General features: G+C 46.4%; 1 protein-coding gene across 2 annotated transcripts in view; it reads right to left on the bottom strand.

The window, feature by feature from the left end:
- The window catches only part of SLC44A1 (solute carrier family 44 member 1), a 92,347-nt gene that overhangs the window by 25,789 nt on the left and 44,560 nt on the right, over window positions 1-21,998 (bottom strand). For both annotated transcript variants that reach the window (XM_028711360.2, XM_028711361.2), the window contains exons 5-8: window positions 21,329-21,422; window positions 7,031-7,200; window positions 3,646-3,735; window positions 824-963 (exon numbers count right to left, since the gene is read on the bottom strand). In XM_028711360.2, the coding sequence (XP_028567193.1) occupies window positions 824-963; window positions 3,646-3,735; window positions 7,031-7,200; window positions 21,329-21,422 (494 nt within the window). The remainder of the gene's footprint in view (window positions 1-823; window positions 964-3,645; window positions 3,736-7,030; window positions 7,201-21,328; window positions 21,423-21,998) is intronic.

Genomic DNA, 21,998 nt, shown 5'->3' with positions numbered 1-21,998 from the left:
CAAGCCTCTGGGGCTGCCAGAGTCTGCCTGCCTCCTCCACTCAGCTGCCCTACAGCTGGGGGGGAGGCAGCGGGCAGACCATTTGGGCAGCGTGGAGCCTGCGTGCGCCCAAGCCACTGCGTCACTCCCAGGAGAGACATGTGGCTTTGGCATGCTGCAGGCCCCGCGGTGAGTGCTACCTGGCATTTTGTCACTCCCCCTCAGTGGGGACACCCAGGGCAGCCCGCACCCTCCTTCCTCCGCCCCTCCTCAGTGCTTAGTTGCACATTTGGCAATATGCAGGAGCAAACCTTGGCTTTGTGCACTTTCCCTACCAAGTACAGAGCTTATAACGTGAATTGTGAGAAAGGGGCACATGGGTGACATGAGAGGGACATATGCACTACGGGTTGCATCAACTAATTTTTACTCAGAAAAGATCCATTGAAATGAATGCATCTTTGTTGGTCGTGTCCGTTAATTTTCATTAATTCCAGAATCTCAGTATGACTGATATTGGATACAACCCAATGTCCTAATTGATGTGGCAGGTTCCAGGCCCTGTGGGAGGCAGCATAGAAGCCTGCCTGCTTTCTTCCTGCATAGAAAACCTACCTGATACTCCACAATGTATGAGGGTTGCTTCATGTTTTCCTACAGGGACTAGGGGGGAAGGCCTGTACCTGTGTACAGCATCGCACATATGAATTGCAAATGCTTACTGCATGAACGAGAAAGCTGTCATTTGCAGCCGTGAAGCTGAATACTTTGCTTCCTTCTCTGGCCTACACAGATCTGCAGCATGTGTCAAGGAGCCCTGACTCCACAGCTATTAAATACGTACCGTGAAGACTGTAGCTGCAATGGCATAGATCAGAAGGGCCTGACGATTGTCTTTGGCTATTTGAAGCTGATCAACTGTAAGAGTATCGCTAGGAGACTTCCGCTGCTTGGCGTACAACCACCACAATACTCCTGTACCACCTGTGCTCACGAAGAAGAAGAAATTGTGCATTTCAGTTTCACAACATATGTGTAATAACGTATAAAGAGCACAATTAGCTTGGCCAGTTTCATCCTTTACCAGGCTAGACTCAGACTTAACTGATCTGCTGCAACATAAATGTCAGGACGGTGTGACATTCTGATATCGCAAAAGACAACTGATCAAAGAGGGCTTGCTTTTTACAAGACATCTTACCACAGCTATGATGCTGTTCCATAATTAGAAGCTGAGGAGTTCCAGGCAAGAAAAAGGTTATACACAGGAATGATTAACTAAGACACTCAATAGGCTAGGATAGGATGATCGGCACGAACCAGAATCGCAACTGGCACCTCTCCCTGAAGCCTGCTCATAGATGTCTCCCTATTTCTTGAGGCCTTGCTTTGCATTCCACCTTCATCACTGGTGAGAACTAAGAGGGCTTTTTTTTTTTAAGCTGGGATCAATGGAGCATCCATTTGCCCTCCCCCCCCCCCAATACATTTTTTACCTCAGCTGAACTTCTCAGTTCCCTTGGATGGATGCTGTTTTCGCTGAAATGATAACTTGACAGGAGACAACCATCTTAACTGCTTAATACTCTTTCAACTATTGTTTTCCCTGCTCCTTTGTATCCTGCTTTGAGCACATTCTGTTTGCCGGAAACTGAAACTCGGAATTCTATAAATAAATGCCCTCTTCTCCGATCTCCAAATCGTCTTGCCCAAGGATCCTGAGGTGGGAAGGGTTATCTGCTTCCTCCTCCAACTGCTGGCTTGAAGAAAACTGCTGTTTGTGGGTGGCTTTTCACAAATGCCTCTTGCCAATATTGATGCAGCGCATCCATACAATTAGGGCAAAGACAGCCAAGAACACTCTTGTAATTTTATTGCTTTTTATCTTGTATCGCTTTATTTCCCTTGCCTGCTTCTTTTGCACTTTTCTATTCAGCCAAGTCTTATTCCCTGAAATCATCAATGGGAGGTAATTGTGGAATGTAAATATTGCCAATGCTTTGTCCCTTTATTTTTCTTCCTAATAATTGGCCGCATCCTCATTCAGTCCCATAAATCCTTAAACCAAATGGATATTGCTCCCATGGGCATAGCTTTAATAGTGCAACAATGGCTGCAAATCAATTGTTTCTGAAGTAGAAGGTGAATGGCTTTAAAGGAAGCAAGAAGGACAAAGGGAAGCATCACTTCCCTACTGATCTCCTCCAGTGTCTCTCTTTAAAGGCAGGAAAATGAACTCCCATCTTTGCAATGCTCATAGAACAACCCAGGAGGACGTATGCGCCTGTTCTCAAGTCATGCTTCAACATTTGCCTGAGCAGACAAATGCCAATGTGTGGACAGAGGAAGGGGACATACACAAGCCCCACTTCAACAATGCCATTGTGTGCAACCCCCACCCTTGGCTCCGTCCCTGACCTTCCCAGCGTTGCACAGGCTTCACTTGAACACAAGTAAAGTCTTCCAGGTGATCAAGGACACTGCTTTATCAGGGATTCTGATCACTCCAAGGGGTTCTACTCGTATTCGAATGTACACAAGTAGAAGCTCCATGCAGTGATTTCCTGTGCAACATGGGAAGGGCAGGGGCTGGATGAGGTCCATGACAACGTTGGGAATGAGGCTTGCATGTGATCTGGATTCTGGCAGATAGTTACCCATAGCTAAGGGACCATTTGGATAGAGGGCGTCCAGTATAGGACCACACTAGTTAAAAAAAGCCACACACAAACACATGGGATTTTCTAGATCAATTTCAATTGGGGTTTAGGCCCAGTTTTGGCACAGAAACTGCTTTGGTCGCCCTGCATTTGTTGGGAGAGAGACAGGGGAAATATGTCCTAGTTAATTCTCCTCGAACCCTTCGCGGCTTTCAGTACCATCAACCATAGTATCTGCCCGGAGAAGCTGTCTGAGTTGGGGGTAGGTGTCATCGCTTTCTGGTGCTTCCAGTCCTACTTGGGAGCTCAACAACCAGAGGGTGTTGCTTGCGGAGTACTTTTCAACCCCATGGAGCCTTCAATGTGGAGCTCCTCAGGGCTCAATTTGATCCCCTGTGTTATTTAATATCTATGTGAAACCACTGAGTGGGGCCATCCAGAGTTTTGGAGGACGTTGTCAGCAATATGACAATGACATACAGCTCTACTTCTCCGTTACATCTGCAGGAGAGGCAGTGAATGTGCCTTGGTAATGGATTGGATGAGAGCCAACAAACTAGAGCTCAATCCAGATAAGACTGAGGAGCTGTTAGTGGGTGGTTCCCTAGACCGGATGGATGGGAGGTTGCCTGCTCTTGATGGGGTTACATTCTCTCTGAAGGAGTGGGTATGTAGCTTGGCAGTCCTCCTGGATCCTTTGCTGTCGCTTGAGGCTCAGTTGGTTCCTTCACTGCAAGAAGTGAGGTTACAGGAAACCAGAGACAGGGCCTTCTTGGTAGTGGCGCCCACCCTGTGGAACACCCTTCCATCAGATGCCAAGGAAATAAACAACTATCTGTCTTTCAGAAAACATCTGAATGAAGCCCTGTATAGGGAAGTTTTTAATGTCTGATGTCTTACTGTGTTTTAATTTGTTGGAAGCCACCCAGAGTGGCTAGGGCAACCCAATCATCATCATCATCATCATCACTACCATCATCATCATCGACCAGCTTCAGCAACTTACCAAGTGATCCCAGAACAACAAGAATTGTTAAAATCCAAACAAGTACTCTTGAAATGTATCTTATTATCACCATCATAATCATGGAAAGCACTGCAGAAAACAAAAGAAAATAAGAAGGGTAATTATTTAAAATGGAAACAGCAAAAACAAAAAAAAAGAGACTTTATTAATACAAATACAGTTGAATTCACTTTTTAACTGTTTGTACAAAAATGTACAAGATAAACTAGCTATCCTACTCAGTGTCTGATTTGCCAGTTAAACAAACCAACCCTATATGAACATTTACACATCATGGGACATATGTATTTAACAGAGAGATGCAGACACATACAATGACAGAACTAATGTTGACATGATAGAACTGCAACTTTATTATCATGAGTTGCAAAAATACCACACAACTCATGTTGAGCACAACCCAAAAAGTTGCATGCAGACACACACATGCTCAAAAAGCACAATTATTATGACAAGTATGAATTAAGATGTCAAGATTGTGATAAGAACCACATGCTACTTTATGCTTGAGTTGCGTTTTTCAGGAGAGGTCATTAAATAAGATCTTTTCACTGTCAAACTTCTACTTGTCTAGCTCTTTGTTGATTTGGAACATGAAGGTCTCGTCTCTTGGCACTTAGTATCATAAGGCCATCATGGGCGAGTTTCTCCTACAAACTACACTGCCTTGGAAAAGCATGAAGAGCTTTAATGGCTTCCAGGCCGCGGGTATAATTTGGGAGGTGGCCACTGTTCCTGAAAGGAACCTGGTTGGTCATTCACATCAAACAAACAAAGTTTGTTTATGTGTGTGCAAATGTAAAAGTATACTATAGAGAAAGCCCAAAATTAGCAAGTATCCAAAAACACAGAAGAACAGGTGAATGCTGACAATCACTTAAATGTGACTCAGAACATACGCCAGTGAATACTGATATAATGGGGAAATGCCTATCTGTTTTCAGACATTTAGTAACTTCAACCGGGATTGTCAACATTCACACATGCATGCCAGCATTCACCGACATTTGGAATATTCATTGCTGCATGAAATGTGAAGGCTTTTAAGTAAAAATCAGCTACACTGACCGTAACTTGGCAACAATCATGCAAAATCAATTTAACTTAGTTACCAAGTTTCAGAGGTCTACATTTCCACTATTCCTCCCAAAGTGATGAGTTTAACATGCTGGTGCTTCGCGGTTATTTTAATTGTCTATTAATCCTATTGTAACAGGCCTTGATATAATCAATAATCAATAACCAATGTAATCATTTCCTCCCCTGTGGGGGTATAGAATAGCTGGGCCAGTTTGGTTTCCATTTTTAATCAATGGACTCTTCCATCGGCTTTTTCTATTCTATTCAGTCATCAGATTAGTATATGTTTAAACAGAAGCTTTACTTTAGTATTAATAATTAGGAGCTGTAGGTGAAATTCTCCTTGCGTGACAGGATTTCTTCTTCTTTTACCTCTCTGGCAAGTCCTCCATCTGCTTCAGAGGGTCTCACAACTTTCTGAAGCAGATTTGAGGGGACTGCAGGTGGAATGAGAGGTCCTATTGTACAAACAGAAGTCTCATCTGCAGACAAATGGGCACCATTGGATACCATGCAATATGTTTTGGCAAAGGATTAACACTGGGATTGTTGTTGCTGGCTTCTGTCTGGGTTAATTCATACCAAAACTCCAATGTCACATAATAATGCAAATATTGTGTTTTTTCTAACTCTGCACAAAATTAAGAAGAGGCTTTAGCTACGGCTGCAATCTTTAATCTATTTAATCGATTATTCAAGCAAGAAGTTGATCAATCACTGGAAGCCAATTTTAATTAAAAGTGCACTGAATGTTCACCCTTGAACATTTAAAGTTAAAGTGAAGTTTTATAGGGGGGAGAAGCATTCTGCTCAAACCTGCTCTTTATTGCAGTCATTTCTCCTCTATTGCTGTTTCTGTGCCATTTTTTTAATTAAAAAAAAAAATCTTTCTCCTTTGCTACATAATCTCAGCCAATTGAGGATCATGTAAAATGATAGCATCCTAGAGCCAATCAGATTTGACTACAGGGCGATGCCAAGGAAAGCAAAACTGTGCTGCCCTCATTCTAGAGCCAACCCAGCTGTACCCATGCCAGAATGTGCTTCAGAATGCCCATTCAAGTATGCTGCGTCTCATTGAGAGCAGGCAGAGAACGTCTACACTTGGATGAACATCCCAGGACACATTCTGATGTGGATCTGGGTCTGTGCTCTCCTTTTGCTGCATTTATATGACTTCATTTGGACATTTCGAAGTGTTCTCTCAACTGTCACTGAGAAGGTTATTTTTTGAAGGGGGGCGTGTGTGTGTGTCTGCTCTGCTCTCATTTGAAAGAATCAGATAAAATTTTAATTCATGGGACTAGAACATAAGGTACATGTAACTCTTTTTTAGGGTTAGTTAGGTACTGTATTTTTCGCTCTATAAGACGCACCAGACCACAAGACGCACCTAGTTTTTGGAGGAGGAAAACAAGAAAAAAAATATTCTGAATCTCAGAAGCCAGAACAGCAAGAGGGATCGCTATGCAGTGAAAGCAGCTATCCCTCTTGCTGTTCTGGCTTCTGGGATAGCTGCGCAGCCTGCATTCACTCCGTAAGACGCACACACATTTCCCCTCACTTTTTAGGAGGGGAAAAACTGAGTCTTATACAGCAAAAAATACGGTATGTTTCAGAAACAGAGAATAGGAGAGTTATGAAATATGGGCCTTTTCTTCCAAGAATGATTGACAGCCTTTGTTTATTAAAGTGCAAGCTCCACAATTCATGCAATCGTGATCAAAAAGGGCAGCTATACTAAAGCTACGATAATGTTCACATTTACTTAAATGATATTTTCATTGACTTCTTGTTTTGCTTTGCAAGATCTCTGAGGGAGCACCTTGCATGTGGTTCTCAGGTGAACTCCCACTGAACTGGGAGACTGATCAACTAAATAAAAAAATAAAAATATCAGCCCTACTTTTAACCCAAGTCCCTGAAGATATTAAGGGTTAAGTATCAACATTCACTTAGCAATCTGAACCCAAAGCTTAAGCCCAAGGCTTATGAATACTGTACACTTGGGAGGTTGTTTTAAAGGAAAGCAGAGGGTTCAATGACAGTGACACAGAGCTGAGTCAAAATCCCCACATTAGTTACATATAAGGAGAGTCAAATGCACATACATGTTAAAAAAAAAACATTTAATTCAGCTGCTGGGTAGGTAATATAATTTGGAATCGTCTGCTATAATAGCAAATACTGAACATGCTTTATTTCCACATTGTGGGGACAGAAGATGTTCACATTCTCCTGTTGCAGTACTGTAGAAATAGCTAAGAACGAGAAAAACAATTACCTAGTGATAACAAGCAAAGTCCCAATATAATCTCTCTGCAGGTCATTACTCCACTAATCAGCCTGTGCAAGACACTACTGTCACTGACAAAGGTGATCAGGGCCTCTGCAAACTTGGCATAGCAGGAAATGTTCACAGGAGCACAGCGATGGAAGAATGGAATAGGTGCACTGGTGATACAAGGAAAAAAAAAATCAGAAAAAAAAATTACTCCTAGGTAATATAAATGCCACATCAACACACAAATGGAAGGTGAACTGATGCCGTACACTCCACCCTCGTAAACATCTAACCAAGAGCTGCAAGGTTAACGGAAAGGTGCTGCTGTAAATGGAGATGACTGTAATGGGTCGTGATGCTGTTTTTAAAAACCAAGATATCCCCAGAAGAGGGTGGAGTGCACATTCTGATGTTTCCCGTCCCATCAACTCAGAACACAGAGCAAACCCCATCAGCCCCAAATACAATTTATTTTATTTTTTTTAAAAATACACCACTAGTCCAATATGTCTAGATATAATTAATTATGCGTAACGTAGAAGTTTTTGAGACATTTCCAGAAAATATTCAGATTGCGGTGAGCCTCGGGCAGACGATTTCCTGTAACTCCCAGAAGTAAGGCTGCTCACCTTAGACTCTACAGAGACTGCAGCATGACATAAAGGCAGTTCAGGGCGTTTTACATGTATACATACCAGGGACCATGACAATTCCCCTGCGGGCAGCAGCTAATGTATTCTCCACCTACAGCACAGCATACATTACTGAATACTGCTCCGAAAGCTCTGTCGAAATTCAGCGGCAGGTTGGGGAAGGGAAAAATAGAGATAGGGCCATGGGGGTTGGGAAGGGAGTCCTGGAAGTTCTTGGTGCACATGTAGATTATGGTTACCAGATTTTTTTCAATATATCCGGGGACACTATTTCCCCCCCCCCCAGCTGAGTAGCAACAGGGAGTCAGTAGTGGGGATGGTGAGGCAAAAGACCCTGGGCATGCATATTGTATAAAGGTGCAAAGCCCTTCTTTCGCATCCTGTGAAACATAAATGTGCAGAGTTTTTTTAAAAAAACTGGGCAATGGCACGCCGCCTGCCTGTGACTCCCAAGCCTTCCCCGAACTCCTTCCCCCTTTCCCCTTTGTTTTGACAGATCAGGGGAGGTTCGGGAGTCATGGGTGGGCGGCCGTTGCCCAGGAGGGGCCAGCCTAGTAGTGCAGTTGGCTTTGGCTGGCTTTAGGAGCTGCTCGTTGCCGTGGTGCAGGGAAAATGGCGGGCGCAACGGCAGCGAGCAGCTCCTGAAGCCAGCCAGAGCCAACTTCGCTAACAGGCTGGCTCCGGGCTGCTGAGGCTGCCACTGCCATGTTTCCCGGAGACAGATTTACAAATTTGGGGTCATTCCGGGGACGGAATTTGTCCGGGGACAGATTTGCAAATCTGAGGACTGTCCCCAGGAACCGGAGACGTCTGGTAACCCTAATGTAGATCTCTATGTAAAACTCCTTAGATCAAAGTGGGCAACCTTTTAGCCCCTAAGGGCTATATGGGCACACAGGCGGTGCATGCCAGTGGTGTGCTCTGGGCATGCACGCCCACACACGCTCCACATATCTCACACAAACATTATTCCCTCCACTCTTTCACAAACACCCTCCACACACCAGTGCAATATACCTAGAATGCCAAGCTTAATTCTGCAGCTACCAAACACAAAGTCTCAGACACAACCATTTGTTTTGCTTTATCCATATCAAGGAGTCTGGTTAATGACTATTTCAACTCCGCTATAGTCAAGCAGGAGGGGAAATGCCTTCAAAAGCAGGGGTCCCAATGGCAATAGCCTCCCAGGGCAGAGAAGGGCAGATTTCCCTCCACCCCAGCACAGAACAAGACGTGTTCCTCCCAGCCTGTCAAACAGTTGTCTGGCAGGCTGAGAGGAGCATGATGTACACGTGCAGCTTCTCAAGATTTATATGTTGATGTCCTGTGCTCTTCCTTCCCCCCCTTGCAATTGTACTCAGCTCAGCTTGGGCAACTGGCAGCACTCTTTACAGGGTGCTTGGGCCGGCTGCATGGGAGGCCTGTGTTGGTCACATGAGACCTGCTGGTCACTGATTGATTTAGATCATGGGTAGGCAAACTAAGGCCCGGGGGCCGGATCCGGACCAATCGCTTTCTAAATCTGGCCTGCAGACAGTCTGGGAATCAGCATGTTTTTACATGAGTAGAATGTGCCCTACTATTTAAAATGCATCTCTGGGTTATTTGTGGGGCCTGCCTGGTGTTTTCACATGAGTAGAATGTGTGCTTTTATTTAAAATGAATCTCTGGGTTATTTGCATAGGAATTCGTTCATTCCCCACCCCCCCAAAAAAATATAGTCCGGCCCACCACATGGTCTGAGGGACAGTGGACCAGCCTCCTGCTGAAAAAGTTTGCTGACCCCTGATTTAGATCCTGGTTTTAAGATTTCTACTGATGTTAGAACAAAAAGGTGTCCAACGATTCTAGCAAAATAGCATTAAGAAAGAACTGTGTTGGAATGCCAAACACAGCAGACCTTCCCTAAATATTTTATTTCAATGGTGAACTCTTCTATTTTGACATGCCATAGCTAAATACAAATTTTGTTCCCAGTTTATAATATTATTCCATGTGCTGCAAAAGCATTGCTGAAGTCGTGCTTCGGCAGTGGTGCTGAAGTATCAATTTATTGCTTTTGCAATAATATCCAAATCTCTACCGTAAAGAATGTTAGGAAAACCCCACGTTTCAGTCATCAATATGTTGCATGGAATTAGGGCCTACGGAGAAAAGCACAACTTCCTGGCGTGTTAATGTTCCCATCAACCCCCATTCTTCTTACCCAGAAAGCAGCATTGCTGCCACCAAAATATATACCAGACTGTCAAACCTATTTTTATTTCCCTTTGCAAAGAGAGAAGCTTTCGCATTTCTATTTGCAAGACACTCGTCTTTCTAATTGGAATCAATGAACAGAACCACGCTTTCATATGCAAAGGGAGCTTTATTTAACCTCTAGGTTCTTCTGTCTCTGAATCAGTTCCTGCTGTCTTCCTTGCCAGGTTCAAGCAAGTTATGGCAAGCTGAGTATGCAATGCCTTTTGGGTCCTCGATGGGAAGTCTTTCAAAAAATGCTCACCCTTCGCTTCATGCAGGCAGAGTAGAATATGCTGCCTTCAACAAATCCCTTTCACGATTTATTACTTAATCACTCGCAAACATACTTAACACTCATTGTCTAATTATTATCCCCAAATTGAGAGGAAATTGCAACCTGCCACATCTAGAGAATTTTTAGAGCCTCCATTTCCACATAGCTGACAAGCAGTTCTAAAGTGTAAGTTCTCAAGCAAGCTGCAATGACTAAAGCGTAGTTTGTGCAGATGGAGTGCTAAAACTTCCTTGGCTTGTACAACTTCAGATTGCAAAGGCAAGCGAGGCCACAGAGGCAACAGCACACCTTCATGCTCCTCTAGGTAAAGGGACCCCTGATCATTAGGTCCAGTCGTGGCCGACTCTGGGGTTGCAACGCTCATCTTGCTTTATTGGCCGAGGGAGCCGGCATACAGCTTCTGGGTCATGTGGCCAGCATGACTAAGCCGCTTCTGGCGAACCAGAGCAGCACACGGAAACGCCGTTTACCTTCCCACCAGAGTGGTACCTATTTATATACTTGCACTTTGACGTGCTTTTGAACTGCTAGATTGGCAGGAGCAGGGATCAAGCAACGGGAGCTCACCCCATCATGGGGATTCGAACCGCTGATCTTCTGATCGGCAAGCCCTAGGCTCTGTGGTTTAACCCACAGCGCCACCCACGTCCCTCATGCTCCTCTACTGAAGCCCTATTTAGGAGTTCATTTCCAAATGCCTGAAGGGGCCAGTGACAACCTCCCCCTTGTCTACATCATGTCCACCACCACCAACACCCTCCCCATCAAAAACATGATCACCTCAGCCTGAAGGGAGCTGTTCCAGGATGCATGGAGTTCCTGATGCTGTCCTGTGCATGATGAGGGGGAAGATATAAAACCCCTGAAGCTGTTTGTTTTGCAAAAAGCAATTCTAACTGTATTACCATTATGTAAGAGTCATTTCACTTAATTCGGAATACTTTCTTACGAGACACCATACTTTCTAAAACTTTAGCTGTACAGTCAAACCTCAGAACCCGAAAGTAATCCGTTCCGGAAGATGGTTCTATTTCCAAAAGGTTTGAGTTCCTGGGCGTGGCTTCCGATTGGTTGCAAGAGCTTCAAGCGGAAGCCGTGTTGGACGTTCCAAGTTCCAAGGAAGGTTTGAAAACCGGAACACTTACTTCTGGGTTTTTGGCATTCGGGAATTGCAACGTTCGGCAACGGAGCCATTCGAGTTCTGAGGTTTGACTGTATATAGAAAATATACACTTGAGGCAGGAGGATCCCAGTTTCTATGGAAGAAATCTTACCTAGCTCTCATACAACACTGGAGAAAAACACTCAAATATATTGTGGCATTAGGTCCTGTCTATTAGCAACTGCTTCACCTGGATGCACCTGAGGAAGCGACCAGATAGTAGGCCTTGCTCTACTTGCTTGGCTATGAAACTAGCTGCATTTGGCTCTTCTCCTCTCTGAACTGTCATCTTTGGGCGGGGGGCCATTCCACCGGGCTACATATGAGAGAGAGAGGGAGAGAGGTGAGAGTGCTTCTGTTTGAGCTGGCTATCGCAAGAATGATTTGGGAACCTTAAGAACTGGGGTCTAGATTTACCGTATTTTTCGCCCTATAGGACGCACTGGCCCATAGGACGCACCTCATTTTTTTGGGGGGGGGGGGGAAATGAATTTAAAAAAAATTATTTCCCCCCCCCCAGCCCCCAGAACAGGCTGCCGCCCTCAAGCCTTGCAAGCCCGCGGGAACTCCCCCCGGGCATGCAAGGCTTGCGGATACCTGTGTGAAGCACGGGGTGTCCTCCAGAGGGCGCCCCGTGCTCTGGGCTGTAGGCTGCCGCCCGCAAGCCTTGCAAGCCCACGGGAACTCCCCCCGGGCATGCAAGGCTTGCGGATACCTGCGTGAAGCACGGGGCGTCCTCCAGAGGGCGCCCCGTGCTCCGGGCTGCAGGTTGCCGCCCGCAAGCCTTGCGCAGCTGGAGAAATTCCCCCCGGGCGCACGGCTTGCGGACACCTGCGCGGAGCACGGGGCGTCCTCCTGAGGGCGCCCCATGCTTTGGGCTGCAGGCTGCTGCCCGCAAGCCTTGCGAGCCCGTGGAAACTCCCACCGGGCTTGCAAGGCTTGCAGATAGCTTCCTGAAGCCTGGAGAGCGAGAGGGGTCGGTGTGCACCGACGCCTTTCCAGGCTTCAGCGAAAGCCTGCATTCGCCCCATAGGACGCACACACATTTCCCCTTCATTTTTGGAGGGGGAAAAGTGCGTCCTATAGGGCGAAAAATACGGTACCTCTCTGTCCGCTTCTCCTTTATTAAAATGTGCTTGTTTCATTTTACAATATTTGCAGGACACCCTACAACAAAACGTTCAATGCGACTAAGAATGTAAAGCAAAACAAGTAGGAAGCCAAAACAAAAACAAAAACAATTAACAGGAAAGCAAATGTGTTCTGTCTGCTATATTGTAACGTTATGGGCTGGCATTATCTTGGTTTTTTTTATCTTTGTCCAGCACTTAGGAAACTTTACATGTTATTTAATAATAATAGTAGTGGTGGCAGTAATAATAATAATGTTATATCTATTATTACTATATATTACTATAAATATTATTACTATATATATTTATACTCTGCATTTCCCCCTGACATGAGTCAATATAGCTTACAGATAAAAACAAGAATTGCCAAAATATAGGGGGGGAATCATTAAAAACAAGTGAGCATTAACAGAATTAAAAATATATACATATATAAAATTTTAAAACATACACATAATTACAGCAATAACAGTACTTGTTATTAAAATAATAAATGAATAACATAAAAATAAACATGAATAAACATTTTAATTACTTAGGAATTCACAACTTGACTGAGTGAAAGGCACATGAGTCGAAACATTAGGTACCAAATTTTAGGATTCTTCTCACCCAAAATAAATGAAAATACTCACTGCCGAGAGCAAAGTTTTCACAATTTCCTCCCTATAAAGGGATTTTTGTGGAAAGAAACATATTAAAGATAAAACTTATAAAACTTTGCTCATGTATTGGGCAGCGTGAACAAATGCTCTTAAACGTGGTTTTGTTTTTCTATCTTTACACTGTGAACAGCAGATTCACAACTTCTGTTATCAGAGAATTACACAAATGTCAAAGATTTGCCACTAGCCAAGGCCCATGAAGTGGAATAGTTTGTATGTGATTTGAATGTTGGTGCAATTTTACGAGGAAATAACTGTTTTCGAACCAGCATAGCACAGGTGAGCTCCTCCTCCTGAAACTTCCCTCCATTTTGAAAGCAGTCTGCTATGTAGCACTGGGCGGCTTGACTGTTGTTTGAGGAAGAGCAAGTGTAAAGCCACCTTGGCTTCACTGAAACCAGTTTCATGGTTGTTTAGGTAATAGCCATAATAACCCTTTGTTGGCAGGGCAGGCCTGACCCAGCATAAGGCAAAATGAAGCAGTTGCCTCAGGCGGCAGATACTGAGAAGCAGGGAGTGGACACAGATGCATGTGTTACACAGCCTGCTCCATGCCCTATACAGTGGTACCTCGGGTTACATACGCTTCAGGTTACATACGCTTCAGGTTACAGACTCCGCTAACCCGGAAATAGTACCTCAGGTTAAGAACTTTGCTTCAAAATGAGAACAGAAATTGTGTTCCGGCGGCACGGCAGCAGCTAAAGTGGTGCTTCAGGTTAAGAACAGTTTCAGGTTAAGAACGGACCTCCGGAACAAATTAAGTACTTAACCCGAGGTACCACTGTATAAACTAGCCTGCTGTCCTCAGGTGCGGCAGAAGACAGTATTCTGGCCCCATTGTTAAAATAAGATTCAACAGCCAATCTGGCCGGCTTCTGTAAATGGCATAGGGGTAGGTGCCATCTTGTCCTTTGCCTCAGGCGGCAAAATCTCTTGATCCGGGACTACTCTTGCTCAGAGACGGCCTTGTCCTCTGCAATCCCAAATTTACCATAGCTAGCCATTACTACACTGAACTCCCTTTTGCTGAAGCCAGGGATTATCTACTACCTGGTTTTATGTGTAGGAGACAAAATCTAACTTTGCTATAATGAATAAAAAATGAGGTCAGTGGTTACTACATGATGTCTTGGAATAAATGGGACTCTTGAGAATCCAGCGCATGAGACTAATTTCTATTTCAGGAGTTCTGACTCTGGTAGGTGTGAGATGTGCTGCCCCTTTTTTTAATAACGAACAGAATAATAAATTTATTCAAAGTGACCCTCTGTTCTTTTATTAATGGCTGTTGATTATATCCAGGGATATTACATGTCTTAATGGAATTGCAACTTCTCTCAAGTATAATCCTTCGTTTAATAATGTTCTGAGCTCTGTATGGGCGGGAGGGATTCTACAGTAATAGACACACACACACACACACACACACACACACACACTTTCCAACACATGGATGTATACATACATATTCAGACCTTCATTTTTACCATGGCATACAAGGTTTTTTGGGAAGGCAGAAGCTCCATAGAACATTAGCATCAAAAATGAGCCTGAAAAACAGAAAGAAGTCGAGGAGGGGGGAAATTCTCCCCCTCTGCCCATTTCACTTTTCAAAAGCTTCATATCTGGCCCCTTATTACACTGTTTTGCAGTTATTTCAGGGAAAATAGAATACAACCTATTGTTGTCACTTTTACTAATAACAGGTTTTCTTTAATCCAAATTATTGGATCAAATAAACCGTAACACAAACTACAGAACTGGTTAGGGCTGCCATAAGTTGGGGTTTTCCTGGACGCTTTACGGGAAGAGAAAATGAAATTAAAGTTTCTGAATTTAAAAATTAAAATTGAGTTTTGCAGATATCCTTCCCTAAAAGCTTTGTTTACTTTCTGTGCTGATGAGGGGAAAAGGCTTGACTGCAAGAGAAGTGCTCGTAAATTCAAGCGATCCAACCATTTTAGAGATTTGGGGATCAGAATCAGTCAGAAATTAGCTGTTTGAATGTTCAGACCGAATAACCAGTTTTAATTTTTCATTAAGTGGCTGTGGTGGGATGATGAGCTGCTTGTGCGTAAAATGCAAGTCCCTCAGAGTTTGATCAGGTTTTCAAACCTCTGCCTGTGACGGAGCCCCTCCGGCATGGCTGCGTCAATCGCTAGTAGAATCCGAAAGTGGTTGCTTTCGGAAACGTTTCCAACATAAAAGCTCTTTCACGGAAACACGTCTTCTGGACTCTCTGCGTGACAGTTTCCGGCGAGGCGTGGGTGTCCCTATAGGAGGTCCTGAGACCTCTCCACTGTTTTCGCTGGAAACGTCTCTGAGCCACCCCTCCGACTCACTTTCCCTGGAAGTTCCTGCTCGCCCCCTACTGGTTCCCTCTTCAGCTGCTCCGTCTCTTTCAACCTGAGGGAGCCTTTGCACCTCCTGTCCTTCCGATGGCAGTTCCCTGACATCCACCTCCCCTCCAGGGCCCCCTTCACCCCCTCCCGTCTCCTCCCCTCCGGGCTGGGAGGAAGTAAAACCCCTGAAAGAACCTTCCTCATCGTCCGAAGTTTCGAACACTTCCCTCCACCTGCTACTGTCCCTCGTCTCTCGATACTCCTCGTCTTCGGAGTCTATTCCCTCTTCCAACTCCGACTCCGTGAATCCTTCCATTTCCTGTTCCTCGTCGGTGGTGCCGAAGTACTCCCTCCTAAACCTTTCTACCGGCTGTGGTTTCCTAGGGAATCTTTGGTGGAACGTTTCTGTTAAAACCTCGTCATTGACCTCCCCTGCAGTCACCCAGGTGTTTTCTGACTCCGGTTCCCCTTCCCACGCCACCAAATACTCTACCTGATTTCCCTTCCACCTGGAATCGAGGATTTCCGCTACATGGTTGCTGCGTTCCCTCTCTTCCAAGGCTGGTCCCCTGACGTGCTCCCCTTCACGTCCCCCCCTGTATGGTGACAGTAACGACCTGTGGAACACTGGGTGCAATTTCATGTGGTTGGGTAACCGGAGTTTGAAAGCCACCGGGTTGACCTGCTGAATGACCTCAAAGGGTCCCAATCTTCTGGGCCTCAATTTCTTACAACCCCCTTTGAACGGCAACCCTTGGGTTGACAGCCACACTTGATCCCCCACCCTTATGGTTTCACCTTCCCTTCTGTTCTTGTCTGCCTGCTTCTTATATTGTGCCTTGGCCCTTTCTAAGTTGAGCTGGAGCTGATGATGGATCGCTTCCATCTCTTCTACAAAATGTTCAGCCGCTGGAACGCTCCATCTCTCCCCTCCCTCCCCTGGAAATGCCCTGGGGTGACACCCGTAATTAGCCAAAAAGGGGCTCATCCCTGTGGACACATTCTCCGCATTATTGTAGGCAAATTCTGCCAGCGCCAACTTTTCGACCCAATCGTTCTCTCTGTCATTGACATAACACCTCAGATATTGTTGAAGAATGCCATTTGCTCTTTCCGCCTGCCCGTTGGTTTCAGGGTGCCGGGCCGTTGAAAAATTGACTTCCACGTGCAGCAAGCTCATGAGCTTCCTCCAGAACCTGGAAGTAAATTGTTTGCCGCGGTCCGAGATCACCCTCAAGGGAGCCCCGTGCAACCTAAAGATGTGTTCTACAAACAACTTCGCTGTTTCTTCCGCTGTGACTGCATGTGAGCATGCTACAAAGTGGCACATCTTTGTTAACAGGTCTACTACTACCATGATGGCTGTTTTCCCCTTGGACTTCGGCAGATCCGTCATAAAATCTATTGATACCGCTTCCCAAGGCCGTTCTGGTGTGGGTAATGGTTCTAATAACCCTGCCGGCGCCCGTCTTTCCCCTTTGGCTCGCTGACATTGGTCACACCCTCTTACATACTCCCTTACATCTTCCCTCACCTTGGGCCACCAGAATTCCCTGGTAACCAACCACATGGTCTTGTGTTGCCCAAAATGTCCCGCCGTGGGGCTATCGTGCAACTGCTTGAGTACTCTCCCCCTCAATTCACCTTCGGGTATATACAGTGCCCCTTTGTAATACAATGCCCCATTTCTTTCCTCAAAACCTTCGGGGCTCTCGCCCTCCCCCCTGAGTCCTCTGAGCTTATCCTGGGCATATTCATCATTTTCCGTTTCCTCTACCAGTTCTCGTTGCCCCACCAGCGCCGCCCCACACACCCAGCGGTCCTCAGGGATGACATGTCTCTCTTCAATCGCCCCCTCCCCCTCCCAATACTCTGGTTTGCGTGAGAGAGCGTCCGCCCTGACGTTTTCTGGACCTGGCACATAACAAATTTCAAAGTTGAATTTAGAGAATTCCTGTGCCCATCTCACTTGTCGTTGGTTGAGCACTCGAGCTGTTCTCCAATACTCTAAATTCTTGTGGTCGGTGCACACTTGCACCTTGTGTTGCGCCCCAATTAATAAATGTCTCCACCTCCGGAACGCTTCGTGAATGGCAAGTAGTTCCCTGTCATACACCGTGTAGTTCCTCTCGGATTTATTCAGCTTCCGCGAGAAGAAGGCACACGGTCTCCACTCTGACATACTCCTCCCCGGTTGAAGAAGTACCGCCCCTACCGCCCGGTCGGACGCATCGGTTTCCACTCTCATGGGTTTTCGTAAATCCACATGCAGAAGTTGTTCTTCCGAGGCGAAAGCCCTTTTCAGTTCTTCAAATGCTCGCTCCGCCTCCGCCGTCCAAACAAATTTCTTCTTGCTGCTGAGGCAGTCGGTGATGGGCGCCGTCAAGTGGGCAAAGTTCTTGATGAACTTCCGATAAAAGTTCCCAAACCCCAAGAATCTTTGCACATCCTTCTTGGTCTTCGGTGTCTTCCATTCCAGTACCGCTTGGACCTTGCCTGGATCCATGGCCAATCCCTTGTCTGACAAGCGGTACCCCAGGAATTCCACCTCCTTGGTATGAAACTGGCACTTCTCCAGTTTCACCCACAGCTGGTTGGCTTGCAGCCTGCCCAACACTTCTCGAACGTCCCTCACATGCTGCTCCTCATCCTCCGAATACACCAACACGTCGTCTAAAAAGGCCACACAGTTCTTGTAGAGCAAAGGCCCCAGAACGTGGTTAATAAACGCTTGAAAGCACGCGGAGCCTCCTTGTAGACCGAAGGGCATAACGAGGTATTCAAAGGCTCCCAAAGGGGTGAACATGGTGGTCTTCCATTCATCTCCCTTCCTTATGCGTATCAGATTGTACGCCCCCCGCAGGTCCAGCTTTGTAAAAATCTTTCCCTTCCTTACCCTGGTCAAAATGTCATCAATTCGGGGCATAGGGAAAGCCAGGGGTTCCGACACTGCATTCAAGGCCCTGAAGTCACACACAAGTCTCGGCTTATCTGTGTTTTTTTTGTCCACAAAAAACACTGGGCTGCCCCCCACCGCTCGGGACTCTCTGATGAAACCTCGCTTCAGGTTTTTGTCAATGAACTCCCTCAGCTCCTGCATCTCCCTGTCGGACATGGCGTACAGCTTGCCCACTGGGAGTTGGGCCCCAGGGAGTAGGTTGATTTGACAGTCAAAGGGTCTATGCGGCGGCAGTTTGTCTGCTTCCCTTTCGCTGAATACGTTGCTCAGATCTGCGTATTGCGGGGGCACCTTCCCTCTGCCCATTACTTCCATCCCGGCTAGGGTGACTCTGTCTCCGCCCTGAACCTTCCCCTGCTTGCAGTGTTCTAGGCAATGCGCTGACCCAAAGGAGACCACCCTCTGATGCCAGCCCACTAGCGGATCGTGTAGCGCCAGCCAGCTCATCCCCAAGATGATGGGAGCTCCTCCCAAGGTGGCCACATTAAACGCTATCCGTTCGGTGTGCCTTGCCACCCTCATTATCATCGGGACAGTCTGTTGGCTAACTTCTCCTCCCAACAGCTCTCTGCCATCAATCGTGGTCACCTGCAAGGGATTACTTAAAGGGATGGTCTGTATCTGGTGCTCAGCTGCAAACTCCTTACTCATAAAATTACAGGAGCTGCCTGAATCCAAAAGCGCCTTGACCTGTAGGGGGTGTCCATTTGGCAGCTCTAGTGACACTTCTATCACTAAAGCAGGTCTGGGTGGTTCTGGCGTGGGCACTTTCACTGCTCTTTGGCCTGGCTGCTGTGCCCCGACGGTGGCAGCCAGGCGTTGGCTTTTACTTGCTCCTTGTTTTCCTCCTCCCTTTCCCCCACAGCTCCTGCCATCCCTTGCCATTCCTTTCTTTGTGGGCAGACTCTGGCAAAGTGCCCTGGCTGTTGGCAGAGATAACATTTCTTGGCGCTCTTTCCCTCCTTCTTCCGCCCTTCACTGGGATTTGAAACTGCGCGCGCCCGCGCTGTTCCAACTTCCATCGGCTCTGCCGGCGGGAAAGGTGGCTCTGGAATGTCCGGAATGCGCAGTTCCCTCCAACGTTCTCCTTTCCCTTCCCGCCTTTCCAAAGCTCTCGCTTCCTGGCGCGCTCCTATGGCCAGCGCGGATTTGGTCAGCTGGTCCATAGACTCCGCCCTTGGCCCCCGGGAAAGTTCATCTTTAACGGCCGAAGAAAGCCCCTCTTCAAAAAGCATTTGGATGGGTTCCGCTGATAGGTCCCACCCCAATTTATGAATCAGCATAGTAAACTCAGTCCAGTACTCACGGACAGATCGGCTCCCCTGTTTGCAAGCCATTAACTGCCTTCGTACCACCCCCTGCTCAATGTCACTGGAAAACATCAGGTCCATGGCACGAAAAAACTTCCTCGTGTCCTTTAGTATCTCATTATTCACTGCCATCAGGGGTCGAACCCAATCCTTCGCCCCCCCTTCGAGATGGCCAATTACAAAAGCCACTCGCGATTCCTCGTCGGGGAAGTCATCATACTGCAGGTTGAGAGCGTATTGCATCTCAGTTCTAAAGGCATGATAGTTTCTGGGATCTCCCCCGAATTTCTGCACCAATCCTGGCACCTTTCTGGCTATCGAGGTGGTTTTCTCCTTTCCCTTTTCTGCATCCTGAGCCCTCCTCTCCTCAAGCCTCGCCGTTTGCATGGCCAGCTGGATCTCCAACGCCCTGTACCTTTCTTCCAGGCTTGGACCTCCTCCAGCTGCTCCTGCTCCTCCGGTTCCGGCTGGGTCGCTCATGATGCCGCTGCTTGCACAAGCTGGCTTTCAGTGACTTTCGGATTGCTGTGGTGGGATGATGAGCTGCTTGTGCGTAAAATGCAAGTCCCTCAGAGTTTGATCAGGTTTTCAAACCTCTGCCTGTGACGGAGCCCCTCCGGCATGGCTGCGTCAATCGCTAGTAGAATCCGAAAGTGGTTGCTTTCGGAAACGTTTCCAACATAAAAGCTCTTTCACGGAAACACGTCTTCTGGACTCTCTGCGTGACAGTTTCCGGCGAGGCGTGGGTGTCCCTATAGGAGGTCCTGAGACCTCTCCACTGTTTTCGCTGGAAACGTCTCTGAGCCACCCCTCCGACTCACTTTCCCTGGAAGTTCCTGCTCGCCCCCTACTGGTTCCCTCTTCAGCTGCTCCGTCTCTTTCAACCTGAGGGAGCCTTTGCACCTCCTGTCCTTCCGATGGCAGTTCCCTGACAGTGGCCTTCAGTTTCCTTCAGTTATGAGGCTATACGCTGATCAGACAAGCTCAATAAACTACGAGCAGTGTCAAAGGTTGTTTCCAGATTAGATGTTAAACCGTGGGTACAAAGGGGATCCCTGCATAGCTATGCCTCTAGTTTTCCGCATTCTAGACTGAGAAACTCAGGAGCAGGATGTTAGGGGTCCAACAAAAACCAGCCAACAAACCAAGTGTCACTCGGTGAAATACAAGAGAAGACACAACAGTTCTGTCGCAATTGACAAAGGACCATTCTCATGCACGTGCATCGAACACACCCCTAAGCATCCTAAAAGCGCTAAACTCCTCCAAGTTCCAGGCTGAGCGGTGGCAGCGTTATCAATATAACACATTTTCCAATGTATTTTTAAATGCTGTCTTAACTTGTAAAGTGTATCTTATTTGAAACTGGTCCTTTTCCTTAGACAAGGGCGTTAAAGGGAACACCTATAAATATACCCGGCGGCTCCATGCTGAACTAGCAATAAGGTCGCTGAGTCATTTTATCCCGTATTAACAACAACAAAAGTTATGTTTTGACACAAGAATGAGACACAAAGCAGTCATTTCATTACCTCTCTGGAACTGGGAGCTTGGGGCAAAGCTTGGCAGCCCTTGGATCTGTAGTGTATTCAGATGGCTTTAGTTCATAACTACACAATGTGGAGCCTGTTTAAAGAAAAAAGAAAGGAAAAAAATGGAAAACATGACTTGAGGAGGAATGATCTACCACGTCCATTGATATTATAAGCATGAACAGCTTTAGCGGCAGGGAAGCTAGATCTACAAAATACCAATTTTTCAAAGATAAAGCCTCCCTCCCCCCCCCCCCCCCGCAAGCCTAGTTCTCCCCAAGAAAGAACTGGTGTAGTAGAACTGGTGTAGTAGTTTACACCTGCAACAGCTCCCCCCCCCCCCCCGCCTCTACGAATAAAGAGAATCAGGATCTAACCCAATGGATCAAAAGATTATGGAACTCTCCATTCCGCTAGCTGAGTTTGAGCCCCATAGCTAGTGGAGATAAAGCAGCATGGTTCTCCTAAATAATGCCACCCTCTGTGAACTGAAGCAAGCCACCGAATCCCATAGCTTTAAACTTGTATCAAGGGGTGACAAGTTATAAGCAGGAATGGCAGAAGGGCATTAAACATTCACGCCGCAGAGCTCACAGCAGATCAGATTTTTTTATCACTGTACATTTTAAGTGTGCTCCCTTTTATCAGCTGCAGAGCCCATGGGCCTACT

This window comes from Podarcis muralis, chromosome 17 (genome assembly GCF_964188315.1).
Source record: "Podarcis muralis chromosome 17, rPodMur119.hap1.1, whole genome shotgun sequence".
Lineage (NCBI taxonomy): Eukaryota > Metazoa > Chordata > Lepidosauria > Squamata > Lacertidae > Podarcis > Podarcis muralis.
This window is presented reverse-complemented; position numbering and strand designations above follow the sequence as displayed.